This window comes from Ursus maritimus, unplaced genomic scaffold, assembly GCF_017311325.1.
Source record: "Ursus maritimus isolate PB19 unplaced genomic scaffold, ASM1731132v1 scaffold_15, whole genome shotgun sequence".
Lineage (NCBI taxonomy): Eukaryota > Metazoa > Chordata > Mammalia > Carnivora > Ursidae > Ursus > Ursus maritimus.
In genome coordinates this window covers 35194574-35208860 of record NW_024423897.1, presented here as the reverse complement: position 1 = coordinate 35208860, position 14287 = coordinate 35194574, and the positions used below count along the sequence as shown (strand labels likewise).

The 14287-nt window shown below is 31.8% G+C and overlaps 1 protein-coding gene across 2 annotated transcripts in view; it reads left to right on the top strand.

Annotated features, from left to right (window-relative positions):
• Nucleotides 1-14287, top strand: part of NIPBL (NIPBL cohesin loading factor) — a 188411-nt gene that overhangs the window by 137011 nt on the left and 37113 nt on the right. For both annotated transcript variants that reach the window (XM_040630495.1, XM_040630496.1), the window contains 12 exons: nt 1037-1175; nt 2885-2967; nt 3548-3680; nt 4535-4678; nt 7000-7089; nt 8150-8364; nt 8470-8572; nt 9186-9284; nt 9375-9521; nt 11778-11912; nt 12709-12807; nt 14132-14185. In XM_040630495.1, coding sequence (XP_040486429.1) covers nt 1037-1175; nt 2885-2967; nt 3548-3680; nt 4535-4678; nt 7000-7089; nt 8150-8364; nt 8470-8572; nt 9186-9284; nt 9375-9521; nt 11778-11912; nt 12709-12807; nt 14132-14185 — 1441 coding nt within the window. The remainder of the gene's footprint in view (nt 1-1036; nt 1176-2884; nt 2968-3547; nt 3681-4534; nt 4679-6999; nt 7090-8149; nt 8365-8469; nt 8573-9185; nt 9285-9374; nt 9522-11777; nt 11913-12708; nt 12808-14131; nt 14186-14287) is intronic.

The following is a 14287-nucleotide window of genomic DNA, read 5'->3' as shown; positions in this document are numbered from 1 at the left end:
GATGACAAGAGAACCACCTACCCACCTCCTTCCAATTGTGACAACCAAAATTTTCTCCAGACACTGGCAGATGTCCTCTGAGGGGCACAATCATCCCTGATTAAGCCCTGATAGGAAATATGGCTTGAAAAAGTCAAAGACAATTCAAGTGTTTTATAAGCCATACTAAGGAACTTGGATTTAATCCTTTATACAGTAGGAAGTCATTAAATAGTATTTTTAAAAGCTAGAAGATTACTCTGGCAGCAGTATGGAGAATAGACATGGAGATTAAATGCTCTTAAATCACTAAGCACAGGGTAACAAAGAAGTGTTATCCACTGCTGTAGTTAGCATTATTGTCTTCGTTGTCATAGGGAATCATCATCATTATCATAACTATTATAATATCCTAAGTGATTAAGTGTGTTGACCTGGCATATAGGTTATATTGAGATTGCTTTGAAGGCTGTCTTATGTAAAATAATTATTTTTACCTTAATTTTTTAGACTAATTGTGTATAGTCTATTAAACCTGAAGAAAAGCTATCAGAATATAAGAAAATTCTTACACCTTTACAGTATCTTTAGAATTAAAGATTTAAATTTGGTTTTTTATATTCTATGCCACTGCCCTCATAGCCTAGCACAGATGATCAAGAGCTGACTGTGTAGCAGATTTTAATAAGAAAATGAGTACCAGAATTTATGGGCATTTGGAAATCTAGAAGACAGTTGCCTCATTTTAAAAATCATTTGATATTTTTCATGTATAAATCTTTGTCTGCAGTGCATATAGAGTTAGAAATTTGTATTAAATATTGCATTTTCCTTTGACTATTTGACTATTTTAATTTTGTAAGTATGTATAGACATCAAATTGGTACTTTTTCTAATTTATTAAAAATAATTAGACTTAAGGACACTATTACAAGCACTAAAGATAATGCCTAGAAATGTTAGTAAAGCATCCTGAAATTTTCAGATGATCGATAACATGTAGAGTGAAATTCTCTTCATTCTTTGTATGATTTAAATATTTTCTTCTCCATTAAAGGTTAAATAGTAGTGATATGGATGGAGAGCCCATGTATATTCAGATGGTTACAGCACTGGTTTTGCAACTAATTCAGTGTGTTGTACACTTACCATCATCAGAGAAGGACTCCAATTCAGAAGAGGACTCAAATAAAAAAGTAAGGAATCTTTTATAACTTTGTACTTTTATAGGAAGAAGCTCCTAAATTCTCTTCCATTCTTATAAAACTGAAGTTCTTAATTAGGGCTTTATGGCTGGTCTTTAGGATCCTTGTAGAGCACTAGAGTAATTTTTAGGAAACGTGAGTTCTGGTACTGACAATTTTGTCATGAGACATACGGATCATTTTAATCCGAGTTTGTTTCTTCAGCTATAAAATGAGAATGATAATAGCTAACAATTAGCCTTTCATACCAACCACTAAGTCTGAAGACAGATAGTGAATGTGCAAGTGAATATTATAATATGTGATATCTGTACTACTGCGTAACATAATTGTAATATCATTAATGTAATTCTCATGCAGAAGATGAGTTTATGCCTAACTGTTGAGTAACTGTAAGATTTGCTTTTGGTTTTGTAGCTTTTACCCATCAAAGCTTACAATTTTTCCAGGTTCTTATAGTATTATTAAAGGTTAAAAAGAAACAGGAATGATTTTGTTTCTCTCTTGTGTTATTTTCATAATTTTGTGTATGTATATAGTAGTATATAATTAAGTAAGTAAATAACTGAAAAATGCCTATCAAAAATTTGAGGTCATTGTCCCAATCTGATTTTTTTCTCTCCAATCTTTCCTTCCTTGTCTTTGGTGACAGGTATCACGAGAATGTTTATCTCCCTCCATTTATTTATTTATTTATTTATTTATCTGCATACATTTGACGTAGAATTTTTTAAACTTACGTAAATGATATAGTGACATATTTATAGCTATTCTTTTCAGTCAACATTGTTTTTAGTACATAATAACTAATACCAGATTCTCTGGCATATAACTATATCACGACTTAAGAGTTTCTCTAGGTACGCTTAGAAGTAGAATATTAAAATCATAGTGTACATGTATTTTTTTGTGTACGTGTATTTTTAACTTTACTAGAACTTGTCAGTTTGCTCAAAAAAGTAGTATTCTAGCTTACTTTCTTTCTTTTAGATTTTGCCTAGTCTAGTCAGTCTGAAATGATACCATGTTCTATTTTGCATTTTCCTGGTAACTAGTGAGCTTTTTCATATATTTATTCACCTTTGGGTTTCCAAAACTTTGAATTGACTGTTTATAGCTTAATCTTGAAATTTCTCAGGAAATTAAATTTTCTTTTGTATTGTATTGCAGCATTTCCTAAACTTTGAACTTGAAATGGCTTTTTCTAAATTCTTTTTGTATTTTCAATCAATTTCTTCTTCTTCTGACCTAGATCATAAGAAATTATTGATACTGCATTTGCTAACCACATGTTACTCTTTCGTATTTTAATAAACTAAAATGAACTCAATATTTTCATTTAGTTTTTACAAAGTATTGAGATGTGTTTACTAATTGTAGCTTCTGTCTTTATATATAAAAAGAATAGTTTAAGCTTCTTTTTTTAGAGAGGTAAGAGCGGGAGAGGCAGAGGGAGGGAGAGAGAGAAGCTTAAGCAGACTCCATGCCCATAGCAGGGCTTGATCTCATGACCCTGAGATCATGACCTGAGTTGAAATCAAGAGTCTGTGCTTTACTGTCTGAGCCACCCAGGTGCCCCATTAACTTTTATTGTTTAAATGTGTCACCCCTTTTCAGTAATAACATGACAGTAGCAACTGAACGAACTTATTTTTTTTATTATTTCTTATATCTATGTAAATTCATTTTTCTCAATCTAGGTTGACCAAGATGTTGTCATTACCAACTCTTATGAAACAGCCATGAGAACAGCCCAAAACTTCCTTTCCATCTTCCTTAAAAAGTGAGCAAAACTAACATCATACTCTGATTTTTATTTCTGCAGTATAGAAAATAGTTCACTTATTTTAGGTAAATCGTTAATCTAATTTCCTCCATAACCTGAATCTTGACTATGTCACCTTGGTCCTTGGTCTCCCTAATCTTTAAAATGAGGCATTTGAAATATTAAAATCTTGGGAACTTACTTATATGTTTGACTCTACAAGTTGAAATACTAGATTGAAATTCTGTAATTTTTCTTCAGTGAATTTTGGGAATTCTAATTGAATAGGAAAGTTTGTAGAGAGAGGTTTAGTCAACCTTCATAAGAATTTGTGGTAATCTCAGAGAAGGAGTGGTCATTTTTAAAAATATGGTGTACTTGCTGGAAAGTAGTGTTTGTACTAGGCAATAAATGAATTCCCTAGCAGGGGGAAGAATGAAATTTGAGAAATAGATTCATTTTATGCCATGTTATATTTAATGTATTAATTAGATACATTAGATATGGGGAAGAGAAAACTTAGTTAACAAAATTTCAATCATGTTGGTGGACATGTCACCTAAAATTCACAGCCTTTTCACTATTTATCTTCGAACAGATGTGGTAGTAAGCAAGGTGAAGAAGATTACAGACCACTATTTGAAAATTTTGTTCAAGACCTTCTTTCAACAGTCAATAAGCCTGAATGGCCAGCTGCTGAACTACTCCTTAGTTTGTTAGGGAGACTGTTGGTAAGAGTATAGCATTTAAAGATTATTAGATTACTAGAAGACAACATAATGAGGATGTACTCTGATTCACAGATGATGAATTCTTTAAAAATGTGTAAGGAAATATGACCATTGCATCTTTACTTTTGCATGTGCATAACTGTACACAGTATTGTCAGTACTTTGTAGAAAACTTTGAAATCTTGTGATTTTGGTGCTTTCATTTCATTACATAAGATAGCAGTGCTTTAAAAACTTTCTTCTTTGGTTTGGAAATGCTATATTGTTAGTTAAAAGCATCTCAACAGTCATAAGTTACTGCAGTTATTTTCAAAGCATGAAACTGATTAACATGAACACTTTGTCATCATTAAGAGTATTTTAAAAACATGACACTTTCTAGTTCTCATGTAATACAATAGGAAAATGCAAAGAAATGTTATGATTTCTCTTTTTATTTTTAAAGTATATTTAAACTTGTGCAACGCAGATTGTTACAAAGCTTTTGGGACCTTACATTTTGTGAACCAGAAAATGTATCAATACTATTCTGAAACCAAGATGTTTCATAGGCATTAGAATTCCAGCATAAGAAATTCTTAGTCGGTAATATCCCATTTTTCACAAGTAAGCAGTTGGGCCTACATTTAAAGAAAACAACTGTGTTCTTAGGGAGGTTTAATCTATACTTTTTTTAAATGAAAATGTTCAGATTCCAGAAACTGTCAAAGGCAGTTTCTTATGGAACAGTATCACAAGCAAAAAAAAATGTTTAAATTTCAGATAATACAACATAGATTCAGAATTTATATGGTAAATTGCTATTAAAATTTTATAAATTGATTAAATTAAATTAAAATTATTTTTATGTTTAGGTTCACCAATTCAGTAACAAGTCAACAGAGATGGCTTTAAGAGTGGCGTCTCTTGATTACCTTGGAACTGTTGCTGCACGATTAAGGAAAGATGCTGTTACAAGCAAAATGGATCAAGGGTCTATAGAACGAATTTTAAAACAGGTATTGAGATAAAGGATTAAAATTATGCAGATAAATATTAGTTAAGTACTTTCTTCAGGTATTCTTATATTAGTATTGCAATTCATTTTATTGATTCAAAGTAAGATCTTACATTTCTATAAGTGGGCTATTCAAAAGCCCCATAGAGGAAGTTAATACCTTAGGGTGAATTATAGTGTCTAATAGGAACTATTTAAGTGATTATATAAATCCTTAGTTTACTCTCTGCGAACTGCGTTTATGAATGTATTATGCTGTTTTCTGTTTGGTTTAAGTTTTATTTAAATCTTTAGTTTACTAAGATGATCATTTAGCATTCCTAATCAAGTCATTTTATACCTTTGAATTTTGATATATTGGGGAAAGGTAAGGAGGACTTCCTTTCATTTTGTTAGATAGATATTTCATGTCTGGCAGAAAAAATATTTTATTGCTTCACTTATTTTTTTTTAAGTGTGGGTCAGGTGGTGGTAATGCTAAAAGTTACTTAAGAAAATTGGTAGGTAAATGATCTCTAATCCTACCATATACAACTGTTTTCATTTTCTTTCTATTTTTAACATTCATAGCCATATTCGTGCTGGCCATTAGAAATGTCTCTTACATTTTTTTAGTATACTTTGTATTTTGAAATAATTTATATTCATAATATAATAATTTCTATATAAAACTTACAAAAAAGAGGAATAATACAAAGAGTTCCCACAAGCCTTTCACCCAAATTCCTTAATTGTTGATAATTTATAACATCTGCTTTATCCTTGTGCAGTATCTACATGCATGCAAAATATATATGCATGCATATCTGTGTGTTCATTTTTTTTTCTGAACTATTTTAACAAACTTAATGCCCCAGTTACCCTTGAATTTCAAAATATGATTCTCTGCACAAGAAGCACAAATATTAACATCACCTAGGGACTTGCTGGAAATGCAAATTCTCAGGACTCTCCTACTGAATCGGAAATTCCTGTGGGTGGGGCTTAGCATTGTTTTTTGATAGATCCTCCAGGTGATTCTAATAAATACTGAAGTTTGAGAACCACTGCTTAGTGTATATTTTCTATAAACAAGAACTCTTGATTAAATATCCCAGTACACTTCTCAAAAGCAAGAAATTACCATTAATACGATACTCTGATCTCATATAATGCAGCCATTCTTATTCTGTTTCATAGGTTATAATTTGTTGCTATCATTATTTTAATGCTCATATTGTCCTAGATAGAACCAGTGAGAGCCCCTTTTAGCTGGCTTTTATATCTTTTTGATAGATTCCCATCTTTCTTTGAGAACTTTGTGGCACAACAGGATGTTTCAGGATCCTCGATCCTCTTTTACTTTCCTTGTCTCAGCCCTAGAATCTGCCATTTCTCCAAATACTACTGGTTTTTTTAATTGGAGAATGGTAATTGAGAAACCAAGATCTAGGTGCCAGGTTCCTTTCAGTATTTCTTAGAGTGGATGTAGGACTTCTTTGTTACATTTGATCATGTAGATTGTACATTATAAAACTTGAGGGGGAGGGGTCATTTGTAAATATTCTTATGGTTCTTGACATATTTCCACCTTGCTTTTGGATGTTTACAGTGTCCTAGTTTACAGTGCTATGATGAATTTCTCCGTGTATCAGTTTCGCCACATTCTTAGAACATGGGTTATTCTAATCTTTGTTTTCTACTTAGAGATATTCTAAACCATATTGGCATTTGTGTGGTAAAGCTAGAGTATAAGCTGTAGGCATGAATGTCAGCTCACAGTTTCTTGCTATGTATTGTTCAGGACCTAAAGATTTAGTATCTTTCTGCTCCTAGATCAAGTGAACAGCCCACCTGCTGTATATTTAATATCCTATATGAAATAAAGTACTGTTTTGTATTATAAATAAAAGTATTTCTCTTCCAGATGTTTTTAAATATCCCAAAGACACCTATAACACATAGTAAAATAGATAATAACAGTTTCCATTTTTAGATTAAAAGTTTGGAATTGCCTCTTTTTTCCCATATAGAAAAGCAGTGGTAGGACCTTCACATTTCTGAATACTTAACACATTATTCTGATAATTTTTGTGTCCACTACCTATGCACCACCTTCAGAAAAAGATGACATATAGTTCATAAAAATAAAGGCCAGTCCCATATTATCAATTAATAATATGTTTTTCAAAAGTAGCATTTTTTTCCTTTCAGTTGGTATACTTATATTTTCATTTTTTATCATTTATCAGTTTTTTTCCCTCAGATTTGTGTCTACAACTAGATAAATTATTAAAGTACACTAGTAATATCCTTTTTGTTCTTACTTGGTTTATTTTGTAGGTTTCAGGAGGAGAAGATGAAATACAACAACTGCAGAAAGCATTGCTTGATTACTTGGATGAAAACACTGAGACCGATCCTTCACTAGTGGTAGGACTCTTTTCTCCCTTTTTTGGAAGTAACACATCAAATTCAAATTGGGTCTGAAAGAAAATTTGGAAGTGGCCTGAAAAGGAAAGTTATTTGGAATACTGATTTTTGAAACAAAAGGATACTTGATGATCTAAACAAAAAAGAATGATTATAGATTCATTTGTCTTATATGGAATTCTGGTACAGATGCTATATTACACTAAAATGGTGTGACATGAGAAATAGACATCTTTTCATAGTTATCTTTGAGACCGAGCTAGATCATTGCTTCTCACAGTGGACATGGCCCAGGTTGTGCTTGATGTGATCTAGTAGCATATGAAAAGAAAGTATTAGAATTCTATGTGTATATATTTTTAAATATAATCCTTAGTTATATTTTTATGTATCTTATATATCCTAATTATCGGTATAATAGGTTCATATATACAATTTATAAACTGTATTAGGAAACTGCATTTATTAGGTACTTTTAAAATTTTTTTTGCTGATGGGATATACAGTCTAAAGAGATAACTAAGCTTTTCAGCCAACTACAGCTGGTTTTCAGTCTGCATTGAAAGGAACAGATTATAGGTGTGCCTCAGTGTTAAAATATTTCAATAATAACTGGCTGTGTATTTCTTAAAGAAGTAAGGTGATATCTTGAAAGTAACTAGAGTTTTTACCTTTAGCCCTGTATCCTATTGTTCTAAACCTCCCCAGTTTACCTATCATCTATCTAATTTTACTGACCTATGTGTGATACTGTCCTTTGTTAAGCAATTGATAGTAGTATTCTAGATTTAATACAACTGTGTTTATCAAATTATCTTTTGACATCATTAATACAAGTGTTAAGACAAAGTAAAATAATAAGTTTTCTATCATTCAGCAGTCAAACCTTCCAGCTTTCTTAAAATCTGTCTTTATCTGCTGGAAGTTGCTTTAAAGTACACCTTAATATTTATTCCTTATAGTGAGCACTTTATCGATGGTTTGGAAATGTTGTTACTAATTTCATTTTGAAATTTTGTTAATTTCGTCAAGCTCAAGTCTTAATCTATTTTCTTTTCAGTTTTCTCGCAAATTCTATATAGCCCAGTGGTTCCGTGACACAACTCTGGAAACAGAAAAAGCAATGAAATCACAAAAAGATGAAGAGTCATCTGAAGGAACACATCATGCGAAGGAAGTTGAGACAACTGGTCAAATCATGCATCGAGCTGAAAACCGGAAAAAGTTTCTTAGAAGCATTATCAAAACCACACCTTCTCAGTTCAGCACATTAAAGTAAGATCCAGAGAGAAAGCATCTTACATTTTCAGTTATGTCTCTGATACCTATTTATCTGCTTTGCAAAAAAATTAAATAAAATTTAATGACTTTTTGTTGTAGGATGAACTCTGATACTGTGGACTATGATGATGCTTGTTTGATTGTTCGCTACTTGGCCTCTATGAGGCCGTTTGCCCAGAGCTTTGATATTTATTTGACACAGGTAAACTGGACCAGAATTCCTTATGCAATGATATTGATTTTTCTGATTATGGATATTTGTGGGGTAGCATGTCTCTTTACTGTTGAGAACAGATGTTTTAAAAGATTATGAAAGTAGCATTTATTTCTGTGTTTCATATTTGTTAAAGGTCTTTTTTTTTGTATGCCTTTTACATATTGATTGTTGTTTTACAGATAAATGGGTATATATCTGTATGAATATACATATATGGTATAGGTGGAATGATGTTATAAAAATAAATTATTCAGTTACCAAATTATTACTTAAATGATACTAAATATCCTGAATTAGTTACTCATAACAAGGTTTTAATAGGGCTACGTGTCCTTGCAAATGAAACATAGCAATAAAAAACAAGTTTAATTGAGAATGCCAGGATAAAGGAAAGGCCCTAAGGTATAGAATATCTCACTTACTGTACTGACCTTCAAGTTAAAACTTTGGATCACTAAGATAACATCTTTTACTCATATAAAAGCTAAAGGGATGTAAATACAATATTTATTTTCATTTCTTTTGCATGTTTTCATGCTATTTTTTGTTAAATGTTACATGTTCTAAAATTTTGAAAATATCAATGTTTGCTTGGCAGATCCTTCGAGTTCTTGGTGAAAACGCAATTGCCGTTCGAACAAAAGCAATGAAGTGTTTATCTGAGGTTGTTGCTGTAGACCCCAGTATTCTAGCAAGGGTAAAGAACAGCACAAATGATTTTTCTTATTTGAGTACTATGTTCAAGTTAAAATATTAGCTCTACTTATTTTCTTCATTTTTCCTTCAGCTTGATATGCAACGAGGAGTTCATGGACGATTAATGGATAACTCCACTAGTGTTCGAGAAGCAGCAGTAGAGTTATTAGGTCGATTTGTTCTTTGTCGACCTCAGCTTGCTGAACAGTATTATGATATGCTGATTGAAAGAATATTGGTATGTTTGTTTTGTCATTTTTATTGTGATTCATAAATACAATTTTGCCTTTCTAGTATCACATTTTTTTAATTATTAAACTAGAAAAGTAGATCTCAATTATATATTTATATTGCCTAATCTCTGTACTGTGGCAACTTTCTAAAGGGGGATGTGTTTCTCCCTCCCCCCCACTACCCCAGAAAACCTGTCAATGTTTATTTCACATACACACCCTAAAAATAGTTTAAACCAGATTAAAAATTAAAAGCTAAGGTTTGTGACCCTATAGTGCTGACAAGTCAGTGGGTTGGAAGACAGGGGAAGCTAACAGGTACTCCTGGTGCCAAGAATCGAATCCAGAAAGTGGTGGCTGGGCAGCAGAGCATTGGGCAGATTCTAGTCTCCAGTCTTCCAGATTTAGAAAGCAGAGAAAAGGTCCTCCTTTCTTACCTTACCTTGAGCTGAGAGCTAGGAGTCCTAATGATTGGACAGAGTGCCAGCAAGGGCAGAAGACACAGATTTCAAGCACACTCAGCCCCAGGCTGAACTGAAGAAGGACATGTTTCAAGAGGAGGACTGCTCAATACTGTAAAACAAATCATTGTTGAAAATTGGACTCCTTTTTTCAGTTTCTACTGCCTTTTAATGATGCAAGTTTACATTAAGTAAATGATAGGAACTACAGTGGCATAAATATTTTGGACAGGAATCTAGAGTAAATTTGTATATACGTATATAAACAGGAACAAATATTTCATTGAGAGCTAAGTGCAGAATTTTTGTATCTGACAATATTTTTGGATCCTTTTTGTATATCTGCATGTTTCCTTAAAGCTGAATTATGACAAGCTTTAGACACCCGCAAATGAAATGAGAAAGCCGTTTGAGTCTTAAGAACAAACCTAAGAAATACTATTTAAGATATTCTCTTCTTGTATGTCATGGAATTCTCTGGCCCTGAAGTCTTTTCCTGGAAAAGGAAACAGGAAGCACTGGCATTACAGAATATCTGTGGAATCTCCACATCACCCACTGCAAGCATATTGATTTCTCTTAACTCAGCAGAAGTGTTATCGGACGCAGGATTGGGTACTCCCACAGTGACAAGTCAGCTGTCAGAATATATTTGACTGAGCTCAAGATAATTTCAGCTTCAACTAGCATAAAATCTTGATTGAAACAAAGAATTTAAGGGAAGAGTGGGAGAAATTTTTTCCTTTTAGTGCCTTAGTCTTTTCAAGAATGAAAGGTAAAATCAGTAAGATTCTCAAAGCTAATGAGCTGACAACACCTACCCAAGTAGTATATCCTAAAATATTTTCATGATTGTCAGACTGCATAATGGAAATAATTTTGTACATTAAGTGTCCAATGCTTTTTATTTATTTTTAAAACTCTTTAATTATGAAACTTTGTGAAGGGTCATAGTGCAATGAACACTCATGTATCTACCCCCGTATTTCATTTCTATTTTTTGCTAAATTAGTCTAAATTAAATCAAACATTTTGTTACTTCTTCTGTGGATACTTCAGCCCACCTCTCCAAAAAATGTGGGTACTGCCCTTATAAACTAAAACCGTTACCTCACCCAACCAAATTAACAGTCTCTAAATATCATCTAATCACCAGATTATATTCAAATTCTCCAATTGTCCCAAAAATTGGTGGAAAAAATTTTTTTTCCAGCCTTTTTTTTTAAAACAGAGTCCAGTCAAAGATCGTACTTTGCATTTGGTTGATCATGTTTTAAAATTTAGAGTATTCTCTTTTTTGTACACTTTCCCCCATGACATTGACTCATTTAAAAAAGACCAGGGTCAGCCTTGTTATTTCCTCATAGTTTTAATTTGTTCTTTTGTTTCTTGTATTTCTTATTAACCATCAGATGATAGGGACAATAGTTCAATTAGATTTAGGTTTAACACTTTTGTTAAAAATACTTCATATGCTGTTTAAGTGCCACTATTCTAAAAGCTTCATATTTGTTATCCCATTTAATTGTCGTGAGCTTATGTTCTAGTGTCATGTTCGTGCTATTTAATATTTTTGCATGTCTTAGATATCAAATTTTAAAAGTAAAACAATATGATAACCCATATTTATTGTAACATTAATAAGAAAGCATAGAAAGAGGAAATATATAGACCATTTTTATCATGTTAATAGTCAATAGACTGCTTGATGGTATTTATTTTCTAATTTCATTTTATCACATTTCATACATCTGAGCATCTTGATTTTTCTAATATTTAAAAGTACTTTTCTGTTCTTAGGATACTGGTATCAGTGTCAGGAAAAGGGTAATAAAGATTCTAAGAGACATCTGTATTGAACAACCAACGTTTCCAAAAATTACAGAAATGTGTGTAAAAATGATTCGCAGAGTCAATGATGAAGAGGGCATTAAGGTAAGATGAAATGGTGACTACTTTAAAATTCACTTTTCATTAGTGTTTTAAATAAGTGTTTATCTAAATTTTGTTGATATATGTGTAAAATATGACTCTAAAGCCTTTATAAGCAAATCAACATTTTTATTATAAATTCAAAAAAGACATATTTTCTTGCATTTTTATTTCTAGATCTTACATTAATAAAATCTGGTATTTCTCAACCAATTAAATTATAATATTTAATGTCATTATAGTGATTACATTACATGTAGGAAGTTTATTATCGAATTAGTATTTGGTTTTCTAAGTTAAATACTTCTTTGAAAGTTTAATCTTGTTCATTAATGAATTTATGTGTATATGATTGCCTCTATATTTGTTTTTGTGTTTGTTTTTAGCAACTTCTCCCCAAAGGTAGTAAAAATATTTTTTAGTTTGATCAAAAACATTTGAGTGTATATTATGCAGATTTCCTAGGCTAGGCATAGTATCACCTATTTAAAATTTTTACCAACTGAAAAAGATTATAAATTTAAGAAATTAATGATTGTTTTTTAAAATGATGCCAAAAATTCCTCGTAGTCTGTTTTGATTAGTTATTTATAGCTTTCGGACTTTTTTTTTTTTTTAAATAAATTCTTTGCCTGCCATGGGGCTTGAACTCATGACGCAGGGATCAAAGGAGTTGCATGCTCTACTGACTGAGCCAGTCAGGTGCTTCAACTTTGTTTTGGGTTTTATTGAGAATTTGGGATTGAGAATTTTGCCATGTTTGTTGTAGTTGTGTAGTTTGAAATTTTTTTTCTTCTAGAAATTAGTAAATGAAACATTCCAAAAACTCTGGTTTACTCCAACTCCACACAATGACAAAGAAGCAATGACAAGGAAAATTTTAAACATCACTGATGTGGTAAGGACTCGAACAAACGTGTGGTCCCTGTGGGTGCAAACCTAGTTTAGGCCCGCCCCCTCTTACAGAGATAGAAACAATGATGAGATAATTGGTTAATCTTGACATTTAATACTACAGTTGACCCTTCAGCTGCACAGGTCCACTTATACACAGATTTATTTCAGTAAATACAGTATAGTACTGTAAATATATTTTCTCTTCCTTAGGGTTTTTTTTTTTTACTATTTTCTCTCCTCTGGCTTACTGCATTACTGTAAGAATATAGTATATAATATGTATGTCATACAGTGTATGTGTTAACTGTTTATGTTATTGATAAGGCTTCTGGTCAGCAATAGGCTATTAAAAGTTAAATTTGAGGGAAATTAAAATTATACGCAGATTTTCAACTGTGCAAGGGGTCAGCATCCCTAAACCCTGCACTGTTCAGGATCAACTGTACTTCCCTTACTTTACATTTCTGGAGATACTCAAGGGATGCAAAGAAGATGAGATTGGTGTTTCTACATAACCGCTCTTTGGCATTCGTTCACTTAAGCACTGATACTGAAATTCTCCAAAGCTGAGAGGGGAAGAAGTGGATGAATAGGTAACAGTAGCCCAGGGATGGGATAGCAACCTAAAATGAGATAGTACTTTTTCAGAAAACATGAGTTAAGATTGGTTTCATTATGTTTAATTATACACGTAAGCTATAAACTTTTTTGACCCAGAATACTTTTTATATTTTGAACATTATCAGTTACCAGTTCATTTCTGTTTCACTCATGTCTTTAAATCTGCTATCTAGAAGGAAAATAATAAGCAAACACTTTTATTTGTGTTGTTTTAAACCTTACAGATTTTTCTGACTAATTGAAGTTTTTATTCAAAATATAATATCATATATTTTTTAAAGTTTTTATTTAATTCTAGTTAGTTAACATACACTGTAATATGAGTTTCAGGTGTACAATATAGTGATTCAGCACTTCCGTACAACACCCAGTGTTCATCACAACAAATGCATTCCTTAATCCCCCTCAGCTATTTCACCCATCCTCCCACCACCTCTCCTATAATACTTTATTTAATTTCAATACATTAAACTAATTTCTTGAATATTTTCTAAAGTGTTTTTAAAATAAAATTGTTTAGCATCGGTAAATTATTGGTTTACTAAAAGAATAGTTTTCTTTAAAAATAATTTTTTAAATGAGAACATTGAGACATTTATATACCTCATGCTAAACCATAGCAAAGGTTTTGGTTTTGGTCATGGTTTTTCAGATTTTTAAGTAAATTTCTAATTTTGATAATTTCACCTTATTTTCCCACTTAGGTTGCAGCATGCAGAGATACTGGATATGACTGGTTTGAGCAACTCCTTCAAAACGTGAGTGTTATTTTGACTCCTGATAACAAATAACATGAAATTTCATAGAAGATCAGTTCTTTGTAAGCTTTATGATTTAAAAGAACCTTTTCAGTTATTTTT